The 27243-nt window shown below is 36.1% G+C and overlaps 1 protein-coding gene across 3 annotated transcripts in view; it reads left to right on the top strand.

The window, feature by feature from the left end:
• The window catches only part of COL21A1 (collagen type XXI alpha 1 chain), a 174043-nt gene that overhangs the window by 24392 nt on the left and 122408 nt on the right, over nt 1–27243 (top strand). For 2 of the 3 annotated variants that reach the window (XM_040473805.1, XM_040473803.1), the window contains exon 2: nt 24135–24260. In XM_040473805.1, coding sequence (XP_040329739.1) covers nt 24173–24260 — 88 coding nt within the window. In that variant the 5' untranslated portion in view covers nt 24135–24172. Of the gene's footprint in view, nt 1–22918; nt 23039–24134; nt 24261–27243 lie in introns of all 3 variants that reach the window. The other variant, XM_040473804.1, reaches the window with a different exon arrangement.

The raw sequence follows: 27243 nt of genomic DNA, 5'->3' as shown, positions 1-27243 counted from the left end.
AACTCAGTATTTCTGCAAAGCATGGTATAGAGTGAAGAATATTGCTTAGGCATCAAAATAAACCATGAATAGAAATGTGAGATAAGAGAGTACAGACCTTTTCCTTCATATTGTCTTCATGGAGGACACTTTTACTCTTCAGTGGAAAGGAAAAGATATGATCTAGACAATAAAGAATCAAAGAATACAGGAAAAAATATGGTATTGTCCTCCATTCTATTGATATTATTGTCAGTCACTAGCAGCCGTTCTTCAGATGAACACAGCTAATACATGGACTGATAATCATAGAAAGTGATATTGGTAGGACTACTGCATATCTCAGAAGTGAGTGGCCTCATGTAGTTTGTCCAGGGATTGCAAAAGTTTTTTATTCTGAATAGACCAAGGATATCTCTTCCCTCTTCCCAATATGTACCTTTTCAGCATTTAACAGAACATAAATATATGAACCATTCACATGTGATCTCTTTGGTGTGAGAGCAGAAATGTCAAGGACACAGAATTAATCCACTTGGCTACCATTGCCAAAGTCATCAAGGAGGTTTAGTTTTTTGGGATCTGGGTGTTCTGATCTGTGTGATCCACTTTGAAATTCTCTTAACACCTCCTGGGGAGCCCCTGTTTTTGAAGAATATGAGCTTAAACTGAATGAAAATATATCCAATTGACAATCACATGAAAATCCTCTAGGCTGAAAGCCAAAGAATCTTTTTGTACATGATTTTTTCTGAGCCTTAAATGTAACCAGATGAATTTTATTTTTGTACTGTGCTACTCAACTGATTTAAATGAATGATTTGTCTTCTAGTAGGAAATCTGCATTTCATCATAGAGATGGATTACATGCCTTAAACTTTACTCCCCAGAGAAGCGGTACTTCTTTATCTTTGAATGCACTAAAGACTCAAGATTATGTAACAATTTCATTATAGGTATGAGATTTTAGAGCTTTGCAGAGGTATGGATTGAGAAACATGAAAAATATAACCACCATTATCATGTGAGTGAGTGGAATATAATAAAAATCCTCATAGAGAACATTATAGTCTTTTACAATTAGTTTTCTGTGAACACAGAGTAAAATAGTAGGAGAATGCTTCCAATTTTAAAAGAATTTTGTTCATGACCAAAGAGTAAAAAGCAGGGGTGCCTGGCTCAGTTGATAGAGCATGAGAGTCTCGATCTTGGGGTTGTGAGTTTGAGCCCCATGTTGAGGGTAGAGGTTACTTAAAAAAGTTAAAAGCAAATATAAGCAAGCCATGAATTGTGTGTGGTGAGTTTATTTATTTGCCTGATCATTTTTGGGGGGGCAGAAATATCTCCTATTATAAGAACATTTGATTCTGAACTAGAAGCAAAATCCCGGCAACACTGATGGTAAAAGAATGGACTTTATGTCACATCTGAAACTGAAGGGCTATCCAATAAGCTTAAATCTTTTTAATATTGTAAACTGATGCTTTTATTTTTATCTTAATGCCTTATTCTTTGGGTGAAGGACTATAAATAAGGTGGTTGATTTCTACTATGAAATCTAAGACTTAACCAAGTTCAAAAGCAGTTTTATTTAGTCTTCTAACTGCCAATCATTGAGGCAAGCCTCTTTTGACTAAATTTGTGATTTTCACTGGCATTGATTTTATTCTCTGGTCATGTCTGGGAACATTTTTGATTGTTACAACTGGAAGAGGGTACTACTGTCATCTTGTGGGGTGGAGCTCTGGGATTCTGCAAACATCCTAAAATGCACAGGATAGACCCCATGATAGTCATCTGGTCCCAAATGTCAACCTAAGTTGAGAAGCCCTGAGCTAAGTACACAGTAGTGCATTTAATGCAAAAAGAAGAACTGGACCTACAGAATATCACTTAACAAGAGAGGTTTTTGCCTCAAGACTAGCACTGAATTGTAATAGGAAGCAGAGGTCATATGACCTCAGAGGGATTTCCTTAAGACTTCCGGCTCTGCCTTTGTGTGACTACTTTCCTTTAAATCTCTCTAAGCCTCACTGCCCTATTGTCAAGTAGAGCTAATGGTATCGTTGCTACTTCAAGGGCTTACAGGGTTAAATGAAATTATGTAATTGTTGAATCTATTGCCTGGTTCGTATAGGATCCCAATAAAAGTTAGCTGTTATTCAGGATACTATCAGGAAGAACCTTGTAGCATTTAAGAGATAGCAAATTTTCTGTTTTTGGATGAGTTCAAGCAGAGTGTGGACAACATTTTGGGTTTCATCTGACTCTAATAAGTGTTCAAATGTTACTCTCTTTCTTAGTTATAAAAACCATTCCTAAATAAAACATAAAATGACTGATGGTCTTCCTTGAGTCTTGAGTAAGTAAGAAATAGATAAGGTTGACATCAGGTAGGCATAGGTAGCACTGATATCATTCAGTGATATTAAATTTGCTTTGTGTTTTGATACTGAGGCATTGACTCTAACTTTTCTTTCATAATGTTCCCTTAGTTCCCTCTGCTAACCACTATTAGTTAATTGCTTGGATTCAGTTAGGCTATTTTCTGTGTTTCTGTAGCATCAAAATTCTTTGTACGTATATTGTGTGCCCTTTTCTTGATAGAAGCCGTAGCTGGCTTGCTATTTATCTCTCCATCTAACATGACATTTATTAAGCACCTCCTGTATGCCAGGTGCCATGCGATGTGCTAGGCATGTATTATATCATTTGAAAGGCATGTAATAAATAATCAGTGAATGAATGAACATATAATTAACCATAAAAACAATATTATTTGAGCTTCTACTATGTATTATGCAGTAATACTGTTATTATTAAAAATAAAAAAAGTGTCTACCCCATAAAAGCTCTTAGTTTTTTGAAGAAGCAAGATGCATTTATCATAAACTTCTTCTACATAGTTAAGTGCTTTGATGACTACATCTTCATAATACCTCAGTGCTTATCAGGCATTCAATAAATCAGGTACTTAGTAAATGCTTAAAAATCACTATTTCAGTGGATCACATTCAGTGAATAGAGAAACAAAATATTCATCACAACAGAAGTCTGCTGTTTGACAAAATACTATTTTAACTGTGTAACTAAATGGAATTTATCTTGATGATACCACAAAGGATAGATATGGTTCACTAAAGCAATAGATACAGTAGATGTCATTTTTGCTAATTACATTTCTATAAACCAAATCAGGTTTTTAAATTTTAAATCATCTGAATTTGTAAGAGGTTTCACCACTTTGGTTTTACCATTACTCACCCCACATAAATTGGTGAAAATTTTGCAAATTTTCAGTGCAAAATTATAATGGGGACAACCTCCTTCCTCTACAATAATTTTTCTCCGTGAACCTAATCACCGATTTCGTCATTCAGAGTACTTAACGTACATACTAATCAGTTGAAACTTTTTTTCCTTCCTGCTTTCCGTGGGCAGAGAGAAATACTAAGATTGTGTCTGAGATAAAGACAGCACCCTTTAGTTTTACTTCCGAATATAAAATGAATCCAAGATTTAAAAAGTGTGAAGTAGTAAATACCAGTTCAGAAATCCCAGACAGTTGTGTTCAATATATTATAATATATTCAACACAAAGAGAGGAGACATAAAACCTACTCCAAGAATTAAAAGGCATTTCAAGAATTTATGCAATAGGCCCTCATTTCACACAAGGTAAACAGTTACTATTTTAAAGTGGCGCTCATGTGATGGGAACTACAGAGTACTTACTGTATATTGGGTATTTTCTCCGCAATGGAAATGAATGAGGGACGTGTTTTATTTCCATCTAAGTGGGAGCTGTTCCTTGTAGATGTACTGCAGTGACAAACCACGTAGTGGTCTCATTATGCAGTTAAGGAAAAGCCCATGACTTTAAGAAGTGTTGGGAAGTGTATTAAGAACAAAATAATGATATGGTTAACAACTTCCATGAAGTTACTCATGATGGTTTTCTTACACTTTATTTTTACAAAGTGAACTACTTTTATGCCTTGGAGTAATGTTAGAGACCAGTTAGGAGTAGAAGACCCCTGAATGTTCATATTCATCAAGTATGTTTTCTCTGCTTTGAAAGCAAAGTACTTTAGAAAGGTTTGAGGACCTTCCTGATATTTTATATCAAGCTAGTGTTGTGTTAAGTGTTTTAATGCATTCCTCTTTGAAGAAAAAGGTAGTAAGTTGTGTTCAGATAGTTTTATCATACAGATCAAGGAATGGGTTATCTTCTCAGTTGGGGACGTAGAATTTTTAATAGCGTGTTTCACGTGTCATAGTATGTGAAATGCTTGAGCCTCCATGATCACATGTAGTCCTCATGACATTGATATTTAATAGAGTGGGCTTCCAATATCTGTAACATGTTGTGGCCTGCAGCTGTCAGAGGGGCCCAGTGACGAGAATTGTGCATCTGCAGCTTTGCAGAGCTGGGGCTGGAGTGGGATTGTGTCTTACTACGTGTTAAAGAGTGGGTGGAGCTGTTTTGAGGTTCCTGGGATATCTTCTATCTGTGGATAGAAGCCTTCTTTGTGCTTAAGCCATGGGCTGACAACTGTAGGTTGCTTCTAGAGCAATAACATTAAACCTTCTTCCAGGTAAGGGAGGCAGTATGTTAGATTGGGGAGAACATTGTTTTGGGAACCACTGGACCTTGGTGCTGATATTGGCTCTGTCATTGCATTTGAAATTGGTTAGAATATTTAAGCTCACTGAGCTCCAGCTTTTTTTTTTTTTTAATTTTTAAAAAATTTTTAATGTTCATTCATTTTTGAAAGAGGGAGAGAGAGAGAGACAGAGGATCAATGTGGGAGGGGCAGAAAGAGAGAAGGAGACACAGAATCTGAAGCAAGCCCCAGACTCTGCGCTGTCAGCACAGAGCCCAATGCAGGGCTTGAAATCACGAGCCATGAGATCATGACCCGAGCCGAAATTGGACACTTAACACCGACTGAGCCACCCAGGTACCCCACTGAGCTCCAGCTTCTTATCTGTTGGTAAGAACAGACAGTGAAACAGGGTTGGAAGGACTTTCTGGTACCTTTCAGTCAATAAGTCCATTTTTCTTAAGGGCCATTCCCTTTATTTTTCTTTTAGTAGGAAGTGTCTTATTTGTTGATGGCATTTAATGCATGCTATACTGAGTCTCAGAGAAAAGTCAATCCTTAGTTGTCACTGCTATGGAGCCCACAGTTGGGCTGGATTTCTGTTCTAATCTGGTGATTGAGTTAACTGAGATAAAAGCTTGACTTAATTGGTAGTTTGGCTTCAGATGACCAAATAGTGGGATTCTACCAAATTATGTCTTCTGTTTACTGGCCAAGTTATTCAGACAGAGGATACCATTCAGCAAAACTCGTAACATGTCCTTTCCTAGAAATCTTATTTTAATTAAAAAGCTAACATCATACTTCTATCACATTTGAGAATATTTTGAAACTTGATATATTTCTTCTTCTTTTGAAACTTGATATATATTTTTTTTATTTTTTATTTAAAAAAAATTTTTTTTTTTCAACGTTTATTTATTGTTGGGACAGAGAGAGACAGAGCATGAACGGGGGAGGGGCAGAGAGAAAGGGAGGCACAGAATCGGAAACAGGCTCCAGGCTCTGAGCCATCAGCCCAGAGCCCGACACGGGGCTCGAACTCACAGACCGCGAGATCGTGACCTGGCTGAAGTTGGACGCTTAACTGACTGCGCCACCCAGGAGCCCCGAAACTTGATATATTTTATAATTACCACTAAACTCTACACTTAAAAAGTTTCTTAAAAATATGGACTGGCCACATATTTTTTTTATAAGAATTCACACATTTGAAGAATATGCATATCACTGAAGTTGCTTTGGAAAATGTAATTAGGACTTACCTTATAAATATACAAATTTATTTTCTCATGTACTTGATTTTCAGAAAGAAATGACCAATTCATCTTGTTATTTAAATATGAAGAATGTTGAGTCAGAGGTCCTCGAATTTTTTCATTGTTTCTTTAAAAAATATAAATGTGTAGAAAAATGCAGCTTAGTCCTCATGTGTTAAGTTTTGCCCTGAGTAAAAAGACACATGTTAAGAAAAGTATAGCTCTAAGACTGTACAGGTGGTTAGGGACAGGAATTGAACTGGAATCTTGCCATGGTCAGAGGCATTGAATAATGCTGACATAGTATTGGCTGTATATAACTATTGAGGCTCTCACATCTGTGTGAGGCTGACTGTAGTCAAGAGGTCTGTTGATGATTCCAATGGGTATTACTTGGATAACAGAATAGAGCAGGGGAGAGGACGGGATTCTCAGCATTTCTTTGAGTCATCCTAGTGTGGATTGGGCTTTGAATGACATCCTTGGCCAAAAAGAAATTTATGTGTGTGCGAATAGGGGATGGATATCTTTTTGTTGTTTTTCCTTTTGGTTCTATCACCTTTTGGCTCTACTCGGTTCACAATTTCAAAGCTAAAATATGAATTTTCTAAAAATAAGCTCTTCTCCAAAAACAATATTGTTGGTCTTCTGTGTGGGGTTGGATGGTCTCTGGACTGGTTTGTTTAGTTGGTTGGTTGGAACATAGCTACTAGGGTACCAGTAGGTCCTGTGTGCCAGTTGACTTTTAGTGTTCCACAATGGCATTCTGTACACTTCGTCCTAGCCAATCGTTCCACTGCTGTGTGACCCCAAAGGAAGTCATCTCAGAAAATGCAGATGAATTAGCATCACTCTATCGTTGTGAAAAAAAAATATCTTACAGTGGTGGGTGAGCCATCAATGTAATTAACTGATTGCCTATAATATGTAAAGCATAGTGTGGCTTGGGGGAATTGGTGGTTTTAAACTCTGTGTCTGGGAACTCGCTAGTCAGGCAACTAAGAGATACACATTTACACGTGAATGTATATTACCTTACAGGAAAGTGATGGATGCCTGCTTAAAATTTGCATGTAATCTATAGTATTTAGGACAGAATGGGGAATTCTTTTCAACTAGAGCAATCAGTTGTTTTTCCACTCATGTATGCGTTGTATTTTATATATATATTATATATATATTATATTATACATATTATATATGTATGTATTTTATATATATGTATTATATATAGTTTTTTTAAATAAATTTAAGGAGGAGTGAAAAAAATTACTGAGTTTTGACTTCTTATAATGTGTGAGAGGCTTTATAAGGTGCTTTTATGCCATTTCATTTAGCATTCACAATAACCCTTCAAGGTACATAGGATAGACTTCTCACTTTAAAAGAAGAGGACAGTAAGATTCTGAGAGATGAAGAAACTTATTTTAAGTCATACAGTAAGTGTAAGTAAGTAAGTGGTAGATGAAGGATTTAAATCTGTTTAAGTAAAAGCCTATGATCTTTTAGCAGTCTGTGCAGGAAATTACAGAAATGCCTAGATATGGACAAATCTTCAGAAATGTTTCCATCTTGATCTATAGGTAATTGCACTGCCAGGTCAGGATGGTGGACACTTCTGCACATTGAGGTTGTGGAACAGGAATGGGGGGCCCCAAGAGAGTACAGGTGTAGTTTAAGTAGCAGCACCACTCTTTGAAAACTAGAAATCTGGGTTAAGTGAACATGTAGGAGGAGGGATAGTGGCCACCCAAACTCCTAGAATCACTTAATGTCATACAAGTGTTTATGCCCAGTTCTTTACTGGCAAAGAACATGTCTCTGTGAACTGAAAGCTGGTAGGAAACAAGGCTGACATTCAGCAATGGATGTCTGTGTATAGGTATCTATCCCCCATTTAATGAGTTTCTAATATATGATCACACTCTGAAACACCTTTTGGTGGAGGAAGATGGACATGTATATAAGCAGTTGTTACATCAAAGGTTCTCTGAAGTTCTGGTGTGAGGCAGAATCCTACGTCCCTCTGAGAGTGGGAAAGATGTCATTATGGAAGGTAGCACACAGATTGTGATGTTTAGCAGGAGTGGATAATTCTTGAATGTTAGGTGGGGACTAAATCATGAAAGGGCTTATTTGAGGAGGGCTAGAGCTGAGTCCTGAAGGCAATAGGAAACCATTAAGGGATTTTAATATTATTAAATTTAAACATTTAATTAAATATTAAAAAATTAGAGAATATTTTAAACATAAATAATATAAACGCCAGTGAACCCATCACTCATGTTTATTTGTTTCAGATATTTCTGTATTAAAAATTTTTAAAAATGTTTGTTTATTTTTGAGATAGGACAGAGTGCAAATGGGCGAGGGGTAGAGAGAGAGAGGGAGACACAGAATCTGAAGCGGGCTCCAGGTTCTAAGCTGTCAGCACAGAGCTTGACATGGCTTGAACCCATGAACCGCAAGATCATGACCTGAGCCACCCAGGTGCCCCAGTCCTGTATTTTTTTAAGTAATACATTTTCAGATAAACAGCTAGAGATCTATCTTCATGCCTTTCATTTCTTCAAGCCCAGAAATGATTGCTGTTTGAAGGTTGCTGTGTTATTCCCAGGTATATGTTTGTACTTACTCTATACTTATGTACCCCCAAACAACATATATTGTTATTGTGTAAAGTTTAACATTTATGTAGATGGCATCATACTGTTTATTTCCTCTGGGAACTTACTGTTTTCACTTATATTGGCACACATAGCCCTAGAACATCCATTTTTACTGTCTTGAAATAAGTGTTCACCCTCTTATTGATGGACAGTTAGGCCGTTTCCGTTTTTTTCTGGTTACACATAATGCTGCAGTGATATAGATGTCTCCTTGATAAGTCTACTTTTGTACATAGTTATATTTTTCACAGGGTACTCCCTGAAATAAAATCATGAGATTATAGCATATGCTTTTTTCAACTTTACTAAGCATTGTAAATTGCTCTTCAAAATAGCTGTACTAGTGTATTCTCATTCTTAGGAGTATGAATTGCTATTTTCCTATATACTCTTTAACTTTTGTTAACATATTTTTATGGGTGTGAATAGTATTTTGTTCTATTTTGTATTTTTCAATTATGAAGATTGCTCATATTTTCATTATAGACATCTAGGATTCCTCTTGAGTGTCTCATTCACAATCTTTACCTATTGTCTTATTGGATTATTTCTATTTTTTCTTCTGAATGTAGGCATCAATATCCAAGGCATCAGTATTTGGTTGGAAGTGCACCTGGCAGATATTTTATTGCAGGTTAGGTTTGTCTTTTAACTTTATGATGTCATTTGTAATGAAAATATACATTTCCTCCTTATCTGTTGTTAACAGGGTATCCTATATATTCTTCTAAGAGTTTTGAAGTTTTGCTTTATATATTTAGGTCTTTAATCCATCTGTACTTGGCTTTGGTATATGGTGTCACTAGGGATACAATTTTATCTATAATTCCCCTCCCCCATATGATTACTAGTTATCATAGAACATTTATTCAATAGTCCATCTCTTCAGAACTCATTTGTAATGCAACTTCTCTTTTGTAACAATTTCTTATATGTAGGTGGATTTGTTTCTAGGGCCATAATTTATTGATACCCACTGTTTTGGACTAAACTTTTGCCAATACTGAGTCTTTATAAATATTGTAGTTTTAAAATAAAATTTGATATCTGGTAGTATAAATCTATTCCTCCGTATTTTTCTTTCTCAAATTGGCTACTTTTGGCCTGTTTCCCCCTCATTTGATTTTTTTTTTTTTTATCAACTTTTCAACTTGTACACCCACAATCAAACACAAAACACCAGGGTTTTGATGAGAATTACATTAAATGTTTAGATTAATTTGAGGGAAAATCTGTTACCTTTTTGATATTAAGTCCTGTCATGAACACATTTATTTTCCCTATATTTAAAACTTTTTGTCCTTCAATTATAGTTTTGTTCTAGTCTCCCTAGACATGCCATTATTTTTACTGCCATTGTGAATGATCTCAGAATGTAATTTTTGAAATTTTTTGCTGCTAGAGTAAATGGAATGGTATTTGATTTTTAAAAGTGTACTTTTATATGCAGCATCTTTCTTAAAATATGTTATTGTTAATTATTTTAATGTAGATTTTTAAATTTAGATATTTTCCCTAAGAATATTGGTAATTTTATTCGTTTCTCCATCTTATACCTTATTTTTGTCATCTTAGATAGTGTTTATTACAGAGCTAAATAAAAGTGGTGATTGCAGCATCCTTGTATTATTTCTGGCTTTATTCAAGGAGAATTTTTCTAACATTTCACCATTAATTATTATGTTTACAAAGATTTTTGGTTTTATCATACTAAAAAACTTTTTACTTTCATATGGTAAATAGTATTGTGTATTTCAAGGTAATGAGTGTGTGTTGAAATTATCAAATATTTCTTCTGCATCTATTTCACTAGTTTGGATGGGTATGGAATCATAAAGCCCCAGCCTCTGAATATGATGGTGGGTTTAGAGCAAACAGATAGAATCTTGGGGATTTTGTTATTAGTTGTGAGAGGGGATGGACGGAAAACAGCTTTTGCAAGACACACATGATGCTGATTTAGGATAGCTGGGTAAATGGTAGGGTCATTTCTTGAATAGGGAATAGAGAATAGCCATTTTTTACAAGTAGATTTTGAGCTCACTTTAAGATTTGTTGAAACGGAGATGTATGTTGGTTGTTTAAAAGTTGATGTTCTGCAGAGTTTTGAATATAATTATTTAAAAGTCGACTTTTGGGGCACCTGGGTGGCTCAGTCGATTAAGCATCTGACTTCTGCTCAGCTTATGATCTCATGGTTTGTGGGTTCTAGCCCCGCATCGGGCTCTCTGCTGTCAGCACAGAGCCTGCTTTGGATCCTCTGTCTACTTCTTTGTCTGCCCCCACGCTCTCAAAAATAAATAAATTAAAAAAAATAGAAATGGACTCTTGAATGCAAGAGTTAAGTATGTCCTGGAGATAAACATTTGTGATGTGGTGATATCAAAGTGGAAGCTAAAGCTGTAGGGGAGGATGAAGTTCTTCAGTGAGAGTTTGAAGAATTAGAAAAGCAGAGGCTCTGGCTAAACCGCAGGAACCTAGTCACATAAAGGTTAATATAGGGGGGACTCTAAGAGAAGTCTGAGAATAAGTCACTCCTAGGGAACGTGGTGTCAAGGAAGAGTTAGGGGAAAATTTTCAATAAAAAGAAAAAGCCATCTATATAAGCCAAATGCAGGGGAGGTTAAGAGAGATGGTTAGAAAGAGTTGACTTAATTTGGCCCTTAGGAAATCACTGGTGCCTTAAACAGGAGTGCTTGAGTCAGACACTGGATTGTAGTGGGATCACGCTTTAGCAGGAAGTGAGGGATTAGAGGGAAAAAAATGAAGACCTCTCTCTCTCATGAAGCTTGGCAATGAAGGCAAGGAGAGAAAGGAACATGCAAGTAAAAGAATCAAGGGAAGCATAATCTGTTAAGAACTAGTTGTAAGTTTCCCAGTTGCGGAATTGTCATATGAATGATGCATAGGAGGTTAAGCTTTAGTTGAATGTGATTGTGGGATAGTTACTGGATGTTGGGAAAAGCTGATCAAGGTTGTATGACTGGACAGTTTGAATTCAGAGTTGATCAGGTATATGTTTGCTTGCCTTTTGGCTCTTGTTGTGTCTAAAGGGCTTGAGATCACGCAAAAGAAATCCATATGAAACAAATTCAAAGGCTAGAGCTAATCCTTGTATAACAGTGAGGTCCTTAAGGAAGGGTAAAACCTTTAGTAAGTGTAAAACATAATTTAAATGTTTAAATGTAAAATGTTTAAAAATATTTTAAATATATTACTATAAAACATAAATACTTTGATGCCTTATTTGGTTTAACGGCCGTATGCCAATAATCAGCTGGATCTTTAGTTTGGAAAAAAATAATCTAAAAAAACCCCCCAAACAAACGTAGCCTTGCCTGTTTGGAATCGGATGTTGGGTCTATTTTGGTTATCATGATTCAGTAAATGCTATTAAACCCACAGACTCTGCTAGTCTGTAATAGAGGAAGTTCTTGTCCCTGTTCTTGCTCCAACATTAGAATCAAAAGACAACCATATTCTAGATTCTGTTTATTCTGGCACAACTTAGTTCATTGGATTTGTTTCCAATTTAAATGATATCTTTGCCAGGTGAAGTTGGCAACAATTAAAGAAATTAAAAATACGTGTTTAATCTAATGAGATCCTTTCCGTGTATTTAGCTATCATTTGAAAATTACTTTATGATAGTATGGATACATTTTTCAAGTTGCCAAATTTATTTTTATAGTTGAAATTACCCAAAATTGCCAACTTAAGTTGGGCTGCAACAAACCAATTCAGGGTTTCCATGGAAACATGATTTCATCCCATCTATGAAAACCCATTTTGTTTTTTCTTCTTTATCATGGAACTTGAATCTCTACAATGTTTTTCCTGTGATTTCCTGCTCCAAGAAAAAGAAAACAGGTTTCCAATTAGACAAATATTCACATTTGCCCATTAAAGTTTAACCCCAAGGGACATTTTCATTTAGGGAGATAAACAATGGTCACAGACTACAATCTTTCCTATTTAGTTATGACAATGACTATGTGTTTTTGTTATTTTTGTTTTGTATTTTTAAATACTTTGGCCAACCTCCAGTCACAATTATTCCAAGTTATGTTAAAATTACTTCATACTTCTAATATTCTTGTTACTGAGTGTGTAGCTGATTTAAAAATCTTCAGCGAAAGAGCTGTGACATTCTTCTTCATTTTTATTTTCTCTCCATGCCTACCCCAAAGCCTGACACAAACTGGTTCTCAATAAGTATGTATTGAGTCCATGATGCCACAAATATTTCATTGCCTTCTGTGGGCTTAGAATTATTAAGGGCTCTGTGGAATTCAAAAGACATATATAAGATACTTTCCTGTTTGTGACTGGGCATCTAGTGAGGGTAAAGGATGAAATGTAAGTCCTTGCTGCTATTTAACCTCACACAAGCCAGACCTTTGCTATATCATTTAATCTTTATAAGAGTCCTAGAAGGGCTGTGGTATCATACTCATTTTTCAGTTGAAAAAACTATGGCTCAGCAAGAGTTGAGAACTTTCCCAGTGATTAGTGACCATGGTTTGAATCCTTGTCTTGCATGGACAAGTACACTTACTCGCTGGGGAGACCATTCTTCTACACATAAATCCATTAGTGAAGTAGTTGATGTGATTGGTTGTGAGGAGTTTAGACAAGGAAGAGTTATGTGGATGAGAACAATCAATAATATAAATGAAAGCGCTCTGTACTACATGATGAACTTCTGTAAATCTCACCAACACTATATGTTTGTTTCTTATCCAGTGAAATAAAATGTCTTGGCTCTTAAACTTGTTTCTTAAATGTCTGTGATTTGGTTTTTTTAATCATTTTTCTTAAGTTTATTATTATTTTTTTAATAATTTTTTTAACATTTATTTATTTTTGAGACAGAGAGAGACAGAGCATGAACGGGGGAGGGTCAGAGAGAGAGAGGGAGACACAGAATCTGAAACAGGCTCCAGGCTCTGAGCTGTCAGCACAGAGCCCGATGCGGGGCTTGAACTCACGGACCGGGAGATCATGACCTGAGCTAAAGTCAGACGCTCAACCGACTAAGCCACCCAGGCGCCCCTTAAGTTTACTTATTTTGAGAGAGAGACAGAGAGAGTGATGGGAGAGGGGAGAGAGAGAATCTCAAACAGGTTCCAGTGCTGTCAGCGTGGAGCCTCATGTGGGACTTGAACCCAGAAACTGTGAGATCATGACCTGAGCAGAAACCAAGAGTCAGATGCTTAACCAACTAAGCCAACCAGGTGCCCCTATGATTTTTTTTTAAAGCAGGTTACACAATGGTGTAATTATACTTTTGTTAAAAACAAAACAAAACATCAAGACTTCATGTAAATTGATTTTGCTGATTATCACAGACTGACTGGTCAACCTTTTTGTTTTCATGGAAAAGAAAACCAAGTCCCAGGGAGCAGTCCCAGCTGATTTCTTCCTTTCTCTCTTGCTTAAATTCATATGATATAGCAGAATCAGGCCTAATACAATCTTGCAAAACCCAGTCTAATATTTTCTAAGCCACATAATGCTTGCACTCCTTGATTTTTAGCAGATAGATACACGCCATTAATGGATAAAAATAGTTCTAATAATTTTTGAGAATATAACTTTCTCCTGCTTCACTAAGCTATTACAGAAACATCTTACTGTGGAAACCATGCATTTCACATCCTGTACAAAATATTCTTAAAGATCACTGAGAACTTTATTATTAAATTAGATGATAATGATGCTTTGTATCTATCCTTTGCCTGTTTTTTGGTACCTTTTTCTTGGCGATATTTTGTTTCTTTGTCAATGACTCTAAATTTTACTTTTTACCCAGGTTTTCTCTTGTTAGGTCTAATACATGTGTCCTAATTTCCTGTCTGACCTTGAGCAGCATTAGTGATCCTTGCCTAGATCCATTATTTCATGAGAGATTGCAAAATGTGATTTTCTTTTTTTTATTTTTTATTTTGAGAGAGAGAGAGAGAGAGAACGAGAATGCACAAGTTAGGGAGAGGGGTGGAGGGGGAGACAGAGAGGGAGAGGGAAAGGGAAAGAGAATCTCAAGCAGGTTCCAAGCTCAGTGCAGAGCCTTGCGTGGGGGTTGATCCCACACCCCTGGGATCACAACTTGAGCCAAAATTAAGAGTCGGTCGCTCAACTGACAGAGCCATCCAGGTGCCTTGCAAAATGTGATTTTCTAATTCTGTTATTCTCCTGGCATTTATTAACTGTTGCTTCATCAACTGTTTTATTACCCTGAAGTATCACAGATGTAGGAAAAGAAAATTCTTGTCTTTCTTTACTTGTATACTAGCAACCTCCAAAGGTGACCCATGGTGTTTTTTGTATTTATCATTGTGAACTCATAGGTTTATCAAATTGTTAGGCTTCAATCCACTGTATTATTATTTTTAACGATCAGATGCTTTCATTGCTACCCAGTAGGAGCCCCTCAATTTAGTTCTCTGGTCCTTTTGATCTAATCCCAGTAGTTTTTGAGACTTCCTTGTTGTAATGACAAGATTTCTGTCGTTACAGATCTGGAATCTGCTGTTTTCCCAAAGAGCCCTGGTTCCTTTTAATGGAAAATGGTATTTAGAAACCATAATTGGGATGAACATAAAATGTTCATTTCCACCTATTTCCTTTACCCTGGCTCCTCTTTTGTTTATACCATATATTTTGTATTTATTATCCCATATTGCTATTTAACTTTGCATATGGTTATGTTTTATTTTCTAAGTAGGCAGACAGGGGACATGCATGACTAGAACTCACACCTCATGGCTTGTTATCCAGCATTCTTTTTGGTGTAACATGGATGAATTGGAAGATTAAGTTGCTGGAGAATAATTTGACCTGAGTTAGACGTTGAAAAATTTTCTTAGCTATCTCTTTGGAAATTGAGGTCTTTACCTTTATAATAATTTGTTTTAAAAACTAGAGGTGAATTAAAAGAATTAAAATTAGGCTAATATATGTTAATATAAGAGGAATTTAGGGATAGAAAAAAGGGCTACATTTTAAGCATAGTTTAAATTACCGACAGAATCCTATGGCCTGATTTCAGTGGATTTGCTGGCATAAGCAAATAAAATATACTTGCTCCATGTTCCTTGGCTGTCTTTTACTGGCCTCAATTTGAATGCCTGCACAGATGTGTGTATTTTGTTGCTTGAGTATTCAGAAGCTCCTATGGCCAGATGGAGTTTTAAACCACTCCACCAAACTACAGACAACCGAGTTACTGCACTTCACTTTGTCTTGTGTGGGTTTAATGGATGCTGTGTAATGTACAAATGAATTGCGAAAGTAGTCACGCACTCTGCAGCAGGAAGGTAAACTCTGCAAGGTATAACATAATATCTTTGAATTTGTTAGTCTATCTGTGAAATGGGGATTTATAATTACCCATCTGCCCTACCACACTAGATTGTTGTTTAGAGAAATATAACCAATGTCATTTTTTAGATATCCACAAATTGTTACACACAATCAAGGTAGCATTGATTAGTTATTTATTTTGGGGGGGCTTGCTTGGATCTGTGAAATGGCAAATGTTATAACCATAGTTCTGTTGTTTTAATGATAACTCAGACTCTAGACCAAACTCTACATACATCCGTATGTATATAGGTGAATTATTTCTTAATTTGTTTTCTGCTTTGCCAGCATTTTGCCCTTTTAAAGTCTATCTGTCCCACTTAATGCTTCTTTCTATAATAATGTCAGAAATCTAGAACACAATAGATGTGTGTGCGTATGTGTGCATGAAAGTGTGAGGACTGCCATTTGTTTCTCCACCTTTTCCTGTTTTACAACGTAGTTTAAAGGCAGAGCCTATAAATAAGCCTGAGTGTTAGTGTCCCAGGAGGGGACTATTTTTAGTCTTCAGTTTTATGTGAAGGTTTTATAGCCGAGCACAGCAACCAGATTTTGAGATGGCATCTTTCCTGACAGTCCCTTATTTTGAAAGCTTGTATTACATTCCTGATGGCTCCTCCTGCTGATTCCCATGCCTTTACCACTGACCCACTGCAAGAAACATTAACTGCAAGGAGACAAGAGACACAGAATTTGCTTTCATTTGTATCCACTGTTCTCACAAATTTACTCACAAGTAGTTACTTTGATTTTAATAAAATGTTAGGGACTGTGACAGTGAAATGTGATACAACACAGAGGGTAAAGAAATGGAAGAGAAGTGAAAAGTAAAAAAAGGATAATAATTGATCAGTTGATCTTTGTCTTGCTTTCTCTGAGAATTAAATGTTAAAATTTATAGAGCTCTTGGGGTGCCTGGGTGGCTCAGTCGGTTAAGCATCCAACTCTTGATTTTTGTCTCAGGTCATGCTCTCAAGGTTCGCAAGTTCAAACCCTGTGTTGGGCTCTGTGCTGACAGTGTGGATCCTGTTTGAGATTCTCTCTCTGCCCCTCTTCCCACTTGTGTGCACACACCTGCACGTGCTCTCTCAATAAATAAGCTTTAAAGCTCTTTGATTTGGGAAGTGGGACGATATACTAAATGTGACAAAAACTTGATCATGATGCACCTATCCTTAAAACCCTCCATTGGATTCACTTGGCATTTAGGGAAGACAGTCCTAAATTTAACATACTGCATGTAGGCCTTGGTACGTCATTTTAGTCCTGCCATTTTTTTCTCTTGCTCTTACACTCATGCTTCACTGACCTTTGTTCTGTTCATAGAACAAACCAAACTTCTCCATCTGCAAAAGGTTTATCCTCAGTTCTGGGCAAGGATGGCTCCTTAACATTACTCAGCTGTCAGCTCAAATGGCATCTTTCTAGAGGCCTGTTTGGACTTCTAAATCTACAAGAGCCCTTCCTCTCCTGGCCCCAAGTTACATGTTACTATTTGTATTTCTTCATAGCATTTACCGTTATGTGAAATTATCTCACTAAGTTACTTCTTTAGCCTCTGGAACAGGAACTGCATGAAAACAGATCCCTTATCTAGTTTGGTCGCTGCTGAATTTCCCAGACCTATATGTCACATAATAGGCACTTACTAACTGTTTATTGTTGAATGAACATAGTCAAGAATTCTAGGTGAGAGAACCTGAGATTAAGTGTTGGGTCTGTTGCTGATTAGAGCTCATGTGACAGGCAAGCCATGGTACCTAAGCAAACCTTATTTTCTTCAACACTTCCCAAGATTAAATGAAGTGCTGTAGCCTTAACCATTGTAAACTACACATTTTCATTATCACAAGAATGTGAGGTCAGAGAATATGGATCATTATTTCTGTAGTTGAAAGGAAGATTATGGATCATCAATTTCCTTTTTTTTTTTTTTTTTGAACATTATGGGAAAGATATTAAGGAAAAGTTAGTGGCAGTGTTAAATCTATACCCTGGATTACATGGTGTGCATTTAGCCTAATGCATATCCACATTAACAGGTGAACTCAGTTTAATTCCTACATTCTGCTGGATCAAGAATTATTCCTATAGCATTAAAAGGTTAAATGTTTCCAAGACATTCCAAGACGTTGTTTCCAGGATTTTCCATGTTTAAGGGTGGCATATGACCACTCTTTGAGTAGCAAATTTTGAGACATTTTTGCTTGAAGAGATTCTCTGAGTAATGCTTTCCACTTTGGGGTTGCTAGTTTACTTCTCTACCGGGGGAATAGGAACTGTAGGAGTTTAAAATTTTGTTACTTATTTATCATTTTTTGTATTACCTTACATCAGAATTTCTAGAACTTTGGTATACAGTAGCATATGGATATGGGAAACTTTTTATTTTTAATGTTTGTTCCCTTGCTCTATAGTCTGAAGCTAGTGGGTAGGGCTAGGGCATCCATATGTTTAACAAACTCCCCAGGTGATTGACGTAAATGCTAACAGGGATATGTCTCAGTTTATATGCATTGCACTTAAGCTTATGTACAATGAAATAGTTATAAAACATATTTATGAAACATTCCAGTTATGTTTGTTATGTTTCAAAGGCTAAATAATATGACTGTAACATGTATTTAATGCCCTTTTTATATCATCTACTTTAATAGCTGTCTATTTAGAATTGATAGGTATTTAATAGCTGTCTATCTAGAATTGAATGAAATTAGACAATTAACTTTAGCCCAGGAATTCTGAAGGAATTAGATACTACATAAAAATAGTAAGGATGATTTTGGTAGAGGAGCAGAATAACTTAACTTTGATGCTTTTGGGGTGGAAGCCAGTCAATATTTATTAGCATAACTTATTACCATAAAATAGTACATCCTGGTGATGACTCACCAAAAATGCTTCTCATTGACATTTTTCGACCTTTATAGCTCTTTGTCCAGAGGGGCCAGCCTAATTTGAAAAATGACAGCGATGATGTTGATTGTTTCTCACCGAGGTATAATTTATATACAACAAATTATATAATTATCAAGCCACAAGTTTAATGGGCTTAGATAAATTTATACACCAGAATAACGTCACTGCAAGTGTAGATGTTTCTATGACCCAGTCAGTTTACTTATGCCACTTTCCAATTGAATTCTTTTTTTTTAAGTGTTTTTATGAATTTATTTTTGAGAGAGAGAGAGAGAGAAAGAGTTCAAGAGAGAAGGAACAAAGAGAATTCCAAGACCACTCAGAGCCCAGTGTGGGTCTTGATCTCATGAACCGTGAGATCATGACCTGAGCCAAAATCAAGAGTCATACACTTACCCGACTGAGCCAACCAGGTGCCCCTCCCGTTGAATTCTTTCATCTAAGTCAAATGTTTCCTGATTTCTAGAACCATGGGTAGTAGGTTTTGTGATTTAGGACTTCGCATAACTGGAATCATGCTTTATGTATTCTTTTGTGTTTGACTTTTTTCATTACACAGAACAAATCTAAAATTTTTTCATGTGTTGGTTATAACAATAGTTCACTTTATTGTCATTGCTGTGTGTTATTTCCTTATGTGAATATACCACACAACTTGTTTGTTTGTTCTCATGTTGATAGCACTTGAGTGACTTTTAGTTTGGGACAGTTATGAATAAAACTACTATAAACATCCTTAAAGTCTTTTTGTAGGCACATGTTTTCATTTCTTTAGGTTTTATACCTAGCAGAGGAATTGTTGGTCATAGTTTAACTTTTCTAAGAGACTGAACCTAACAGTTCTCTAAAGTGGTTATTTCATTTTCCACTCTCACCAACAATGTATGAGTTCCAATTTTTCCACATAGTCTCAAAAAAACATTTGATACTGTCAATTTTAAATTTTAGCTATTTTAGTGGGTGTGAAATGTTACTTTATTGTTTTTAACATTTATTTCCCTGATGACTAATGATGAGTTCTATTTAATAGGTTTATTGGCCATTTCTGTATCTGTCTATGTAATGTATCTATTCAAGAATTTTACCCGTTATTAAAAAAAAAATGGATTGTTTTCCTTTTTTTTAATTGTTTATTTTTGAGAGAAAGAGAGAAAGAGAGAGAGAGAGACAGAGAATATGCAGGGGAGGGGCAGAAAGTGAGGGAGTGAGGGAGACAGATGATCGATGTGGGGCTTGAACTCAGAACTGTGAGATCATGACCTGAACTGAAGTCAGATGCTTAACTGACTGAGCCACCCAGGCACCCCAGATTATTTTCCCTTTTATTGTTGATTTTTAGGGGTTTTTTTGCCAGTAAATTATTTTATTTTTAAAAAATATTTTTATTTTTATTTGTTGAACTATGATTGACACAAATATCTTGTTAGTTTTAGGTGTATCACAGTGATTCAATATTATACATTACAAAATGATCCTCACAATAAGTGTAGCTACCATCTGTCACCAGACATGGTTATTACTGTACTACTGACTATATTTCCTGTATTGTTATATCCTCATGACTTACTCATTTTGTAACTGGAAGTTTGTACCTCTTAATCCTCTTCTCCTATTACCCCAGCCCTTCAACCCCACCCCTGTATGGCTGTCAGCAGTTTGCTTTCTATGTCTCTCAGTCTATTTCTGTTTTCTTTGTTTATTTGTTTTGTTTCTTATATTCCACATAGGAAGGAAATAATATGGTATTTATCTTGTTCTGACTGACTCATTTCACCTGGCATAATACCCTGTAGGTCCATCCAAGTCATCACAGATGGCAAGATTTTATTTTATTTTTTTATGGCTGAGTAATACTGTAGAAGTTTAAAAAATATATGTATTCTGGATATGGGTCACTTTTCTTGAGTATTGTGAATATTGTCTTAAGGGTGTTTTTTGAGGAACAGAAGTGTTTATTTTGGCGAAATCGAATGTATCCATGTTTAAAGTTGCTAGTGGTTTTTGTGTCCTAAGAAAATTTGCCTAATCCTGAGGTCATGAAAATATTCTCTTAAGTTTTCTTTTAGAAGCTTTATAGTTTTAGCTTTTACATTTAGGTCTATGCTTTATCTAATTTTTGTATGCAGGATGAGATGGTTCATTTTATTGTGTTTGTCCAGTTGATCCAGCACCATTTAGTGAAGAGACTCTTATTCACTTACCTTGACACTTTTATTGAAAATCAATTGACCACGTAAGTGTGGATCTGTTTTTTTTTTTAAGTAATTTTTTAAAATGTTTATTTATTTTTGAGAGAGAGTATGAGCGGGAGAGGGCAGAGAGAGAGAGAGAGGGGTACACAGAATCAGAAGCAGGATCCAGGCTCTGAACTGTCAGCACAAAGCCTGACATGGGGCTTGAACCCATGAACTGTGAGATGACCTGAGCTGAAGTCAGACGCTTAACCAACTGAGACGTGTGGGTCTGTTTTTGAACTCTACTGGGTTCCATTCTGTATGGTTATCCTTATACCAAGAGCACACTTTCTTGATTATTGGAGCTTTATAGTAAGTCAGAATCAAGTAGTATAAATTCTCTTAATTTTGTTCTTCTTAATCAAGATGGTTCTTTATTGAAAATTGTTCTTCATTTAAGATGGTTTTTCTAATTCAAAATCATTTGAATTTTATATAATTTTAGAATAAGTTCATCACTTTCTTTTAAAAATATGCTGGAATTTTAATTGGGATTGTGTTGAATTTATAGGTCAGTTTAAGAAGGATGGACATGTAACCAAGACTGAGTCTTTTAATTGATGAATATAGATTCTTTATTTGCTTTTTTTAATTGCTCTCAACAATGTATTATATTTTTTAGGGTAGAGGTCTTTCACATTTTTCATTAGGTTTAGGATGCTTCTGATACTATTAAATAGAGTATTACATTTCCCCTTTCCCCCCAATTTTATTGCTAGTATATAAACTTAAAAAAACCCTACTACCCTTGTTTCTTGTGGCCTTGCCAAATTGACATATTCAACTAATGTCTTGGTAGATTTCAAAAAGTTTTCTATGGAAAAATCATATCTATAAATACAGTTTTATTTCTTTATAGGCTTTATATCTTTTATTTTCATTTTGAGTATGACAGTGGCTAGGACTTCCTGTACGGTTTTGAATAGAAGTGCATTCACATTTTGAATAGAAGTGAGAAGAATGTATATTATGCTGCTGTTAGGTGTTCTGTAAATGTCAGTGAGGTGAAGTTGGTTGATATTTTTGAAACCTGTACAATCATTAATTTTTTTGTCTAATTCAATGATTACTGAAATGTGAGCATTAAAATGTCACATTTTTATTTGAATTAAAAAATTTTTTTTAATGTTTATTTTTTTTGAGAGAGAGAATGAGAGTGAACAGGGGAGGGGCAGAGAGAGAGAGGGAGACACAGAATCTGAAGCAGGTTCCAGTCTCTGAGCTGTCAACACAGAGCCCGACGCAGGGCTTGAATTCATGGACTGCAAGATCATGACCTGAGCCGAAGTTGGCCGCTTAACTGACTGAGCCACCCAGGCGCCCCTGAATTATTTTTTGACATATTTTTCATGGCAAGCATTTCAGTTTGTATCTTTTTTTAACGTTTCCATCTCTCTTCTGAAATTTCCCATATTTTTGCTCATTGTTGTTTGTCTTACTCATTAGATCCTTTAACATATTTATGATAGCCATTTTACATCATCTCTGGATGTGCTTATACTATTTTAATCCTGATCAAAAATCAGATTTTTCTTGCTTCTTCTCACATCTTGGGAGACCCTTGGGAAATTTCTTTCAGCTTGTCAGTATGATTTCCAGCCTTTTGTATTTACAAGTTCTGTTTTTCTCTCTTGTCCTTTCTTTGGCTTTCTGCTTTTTTTTTTTTTTAAGCTTATTTATTTTGAGAGAGAGAGAGCGAGTGCGCAGGAGAGCAAGATAATCCCAAGCAGACTCCGCACTGTCAGCACACAACTCCATGTGGGGCTGGAACCCATGAACTGTGAGATCATGACCTGAGCCTCAGTCAGATACTTAACTGACTGAGTCACCCAGGTGCCCCAGCTTTCTGCTTTTTGAATTCTCTTTCTTTCTCCACTGTAGTTAAGAACTGGCATGTTTCCAAGGGATTTCTGTTGAGTTCTGTTGCTTCTTCCCCCCCACCCCCTTCAGCATGCCAAAGATTTGCATTTGAGGAATTCCCTGGATACCTGAACAGGGAGAGGAAGGTAGATCTCTCTTGTTGTTCCGTGTTGTTCTCAATTTTCTCTGTAGTACTTGTCTGTTCCATGTACTCTGTTAAGACTCATGGGCAAGTATTGCTGACTAGGGGCATACTCTTTCTGTGTCTGGGACCCTCCTGAAGAGGATTCCCTTTCTGCTAGGGATGAAATCAGCCCAGAATCTCTTCCATCGTATAAAGGATTGCTAACTTTTGAAATTTTACTCATTTAAGTTTCTTTAAATCCTGTCTTTCCCAGTGGGTATAAAAGACTATAGTTGTGTAGTTTATCTGACGTTGGTGGGAATGATAGTGTCTTGCAACTTTCCACATTCTAACCAGAAGTGAAGTCCTTGGACTAACTTAGAAGACGTATTAAGGTCATATAACTGAGTGTTTATGAATCAAATAAAATAGCTCTTAATGCTCAAAAAAAATTAAAATCCGCTCGCTTTATTATGTAAATATTTTTACCAGATGCCCTTTAAGTGTTTCTTAAATGCAAATCCATTTTTAAAAGAAAAATGTTTGCTCCCAGTGAGATAATACAAAGAATGTGTCAAGGCTCTACAGGCTATGCTGGAAGGAGGAATTCTAGTAAATATTTTGAGCAAAGCCCAAAGTTTTAGAAAAGTTTATACCTTTTCAAGATAGTTATGAATTAAAAGACTTACAGTTTTCCTCAGCTCCTATTCATTGTCCTCTTGCATAACATATTTAGAATATGGTTATTTCTGGGGCGCCTGGGTGGCTCAGTGAGTTAAGCATCAGACTTCAGCTCAGGTCATGATCTAGCAGTTCACGAGTTCAAGCCCCACGTCAGATTCTGTGTTGAGAGTTTGGAACCTGGAGCCTGCTTCGGATTCTGTGTCTCCCTCTCTCTCTCTCTCTGCCCCTTCCCTGCTCCTGTTCTCTCTCTAAAAAATAAATAAACATTAAAAAATATGGCTATTTTGGACATGTAAATTATTCTAAGGTTACTAAAAACTGTACTCCAGCTGGATATTACAATGAAAAAATCTAGACTTATAATAATGACTAGCTATTTGTCTTTATTTTTCTAATATAGTTAACTTTCCTTTTCTCTCTCTCTCTCTTTTTAGGAATCCTAAAACCAAAATATTAGAACGAAAGAAGAAACATGGCTCACCATAATATGTTTCTTTGGATAGTTTCGGTCCTGCTTCTTCAGAATTCTGTATTAGCTGAAGATGGAGAAATAAGATCAAGTAAGAACTATCAGCATTTTTGTTATCAACAAATCGATTGTAGAAATCAAATTAGTGGAGCTCAAGCAATTCTTTTAAGGACCTTATTCTTATTGTCTTTAATGTTGTAATGCCCTAAAATAAAATGAATTGCTGTGTTACGTATTAACTGAGAGGAAAAACTTCTATCAGAGGTAATTTTGAGAAAATTCTGTGGTAATTGTTTATTTTACCCATTAGGCTTTGGAGTAAATGGTCTCATATTGAGTTCATGCTCAGCCATTTATGAGGTTAGTGATGTGAAGATGAAGTATCTACCTCATAGGATGATTATCAGGACCATCCTATGAAGTTACCTTATAGAGATAATGAGATAATCCACGTAAACAGGATAATGCATTTTAATGGCTTAGCACAGCGACATCTGAGTAAATGGTGATTATTATTCTGATTGCCTGTAGGAGAGCTTGCATTAGAGAAGGAGGGTTATATTAATCGCTGTTCTGCTACCCAGGCCATTATTTATAGATATCGTGCTTTTAAAAAAAAAAAAACTTTGCTTATAATCATATTTGCAAACTCGTAGACACCCTACTGTAAATTAATTATGGTTTCTCTAACACTTAAATCATATGGTTTGACAACTTGCTAAAAATTTATTAAAACAATAATAAATTTAATGTTTATATAACACTTTTATAGGTTAATCAACCCAAGCACTATAGAAGGTAGATATGCTTTGGTTTTTTGGGTGGGAAAAGAGATTCAGCAAAATTTAAGGGGCTTACCTAATGTCACACAGCTGATTAGTGCCATAACTAGTATTAGAACTATGCCTTTGCTCTTTAGTCCATTTTTTTTCCCCCCGGTGACACTGGTAATTCATCTCTCTAAGGAAGAAGTCTCTTGGAGTGGTATTTTGCCTAGCTTGTATAAACGGCAATACTTGCTTTCATACCCATGTTCTTGGCTCACCTGGCAGTTGTGAAATATATGCTCCGTGGCTCTGGAAAGGGGTATGAAGGGCCAAGAACAACCTGGTTCGAGTTTATAAATACTGAATCAAGTGGCACACAAACACTAGCAGGTCTAGACAATGAGCCTCATAGCATTGAGGAAGGACAACTCTAAAGAACTCTGTAAACATAACTTGCCTGTCCTTTTGTGTCTCGAATGAAAGCAGATGTCTGTAATCCCAGTCCAGCTTCCAAAAAACCCCAGAAGAATTGCACTCCCTTGGGTTAGAAAATTCGCCTCTGGAGCCTAATTCCATTTCTGCTGTCCCTAACCTGAAGCCTGGCTGTGGTCACCATGGCAGAGGATGTTGGAATAGAGTCCCTCAGGCTTTTTTGGACTTCCCCACCACCTTAAGAGTGGCATCATAATCATGGTTACAGTGTTGAGATAAATCTATGTTTTGGCATTGAAAAAAGTTTTTGGGAGGGGGGACGTAATTTCTTGACTGCATGTTCACCTGACAATAGTGTTTCTTTTTGCTGGTTACTGTGTTGGGTGAGTTAATTTTAAAATTGAGGCGTCTTCCTGTGAGCCCTGTCATCATCCTAGATGCGGAAGTAGACAAAGATGAGGAAAAGAATGGAAAGGAAAGCAGAGAGAGATTGATTGATTGATTGATTGACTTTACTCCTAAGGAGATATGAAAATGCAAATACTAATTGTCAGTCAACATTGCTTTTTCCTTCACAACTGTCCTTTGCAATTGTGATATCTCATTTGCAGTGTCTATGGAAAATAAACCATTATAACTTTAAATTGGGCATCTGATCACTACTTAAGGGAGACCATTGATTTGGGTAAAAACACAAGACTTGCAACAAAATTTGTTGTCATATTACCTTGACTCATCTCATTCTCTTCCAACTTACCATCTCCAGGGATATGTGACCTTTATCATATGGGCCATAAACAGTAGTATTTTTGTTGCTTTGCAGAAGTGAGAGAAAGAGAAAGCAAGTATGGCTGTTCAGCATGCTCTGTTTCCATTTCAAACTATTGGAATTACTCAAATGAACCAGTTTGTCTTTTGGGCAGTGTTTGACTCTTATCTCTGGGCCTTGGCACTTGCTATCCCCTCTTACTAGGAGGTCCTCCTCTTCACCTGGCTACAGCTCTCCTTTCAGACCTCAGACTCCCAGTCAGCTTTCCCACAAAATCTACCCTGGTTTTCCACAGTTATGTTGCTACCCCCTCCTAAATGTTCTCAGAATACTTTGTACTTTCCCTAAGCAGCCAGTTGTCTGTCTTACTAGACTTTGATATCTATTCGAGATATCTTGTGTATCTTTGAAGCTGGTACCTAGCAGGATATCAAGCACAGAGTAGGTATTTAATATATATAGACTGAAAGAATGAAATAGGGTTGGAGGCATGTTGTGCGGTGTGGAAAAGACCAGTAAGATTTTTTCCCCCACAACTGCTTAGAACTTGTCTAAGTGTAACTTAAACCAACGGTAGTTTTTTATTTTCCTTAATAGAAATGTAAGGTGTGCTGATCACATGTGTTTCCTGGCATCTTGAAACGAGAATCCTTATCGCTCTGGAGAAATAAATAGCTTTATACTTTTGAACATAGATTCGCTTAGCACAAGTATATTATTGGCTGACAATGAGATATTGGACCTGCATTGGTGATCTCAGTTCATTAAGCTTTTATTAACTATATTAAAGAATATGGATCTTTTTTGACTAGGTGAATCCTGAAGTTGGCAGAAAGTTTCTTTTTAAATTTCTTTCCCTTATTCATTGGTTTATTTTATTATTGTAAATACATCAGGTTATCAGTAAACGAACCATATTTCATTGATAACTTAATGCTACTAGTGTATAGCTGGAAATAATTTATTTGCTTATTTTTGTGTTTTCATTTATTGGGTGGGGAAATAGAATAAAATGGTGCTTTATGGTAATACCTGCCCCTACAAAGAGATATCTAGATATCATGTCATATACATCATGTCTTTTTTATTCCCTACTTTTAAAGCTC

Source organism: Herpailurus yagouaroundi, unplaced genomic scaffold, assembly GCF_014898765.1.
Source record: "Herpailurus yagouaroundi ecotype Mexico unplaced genomic scaffold, PumYag 139, whole genome shotgun sequence".
In the NCBI taxonomy this organism is placed as follows: Eukaryota; Metazoa; Chordata; class Mammalia; order Carnivora; family Felidae; genus Herpailurus; species Herpailurus yagouaroundi.
This window is presented reverse-complemented; position numbering and strand designations above follow the sequence as displayed.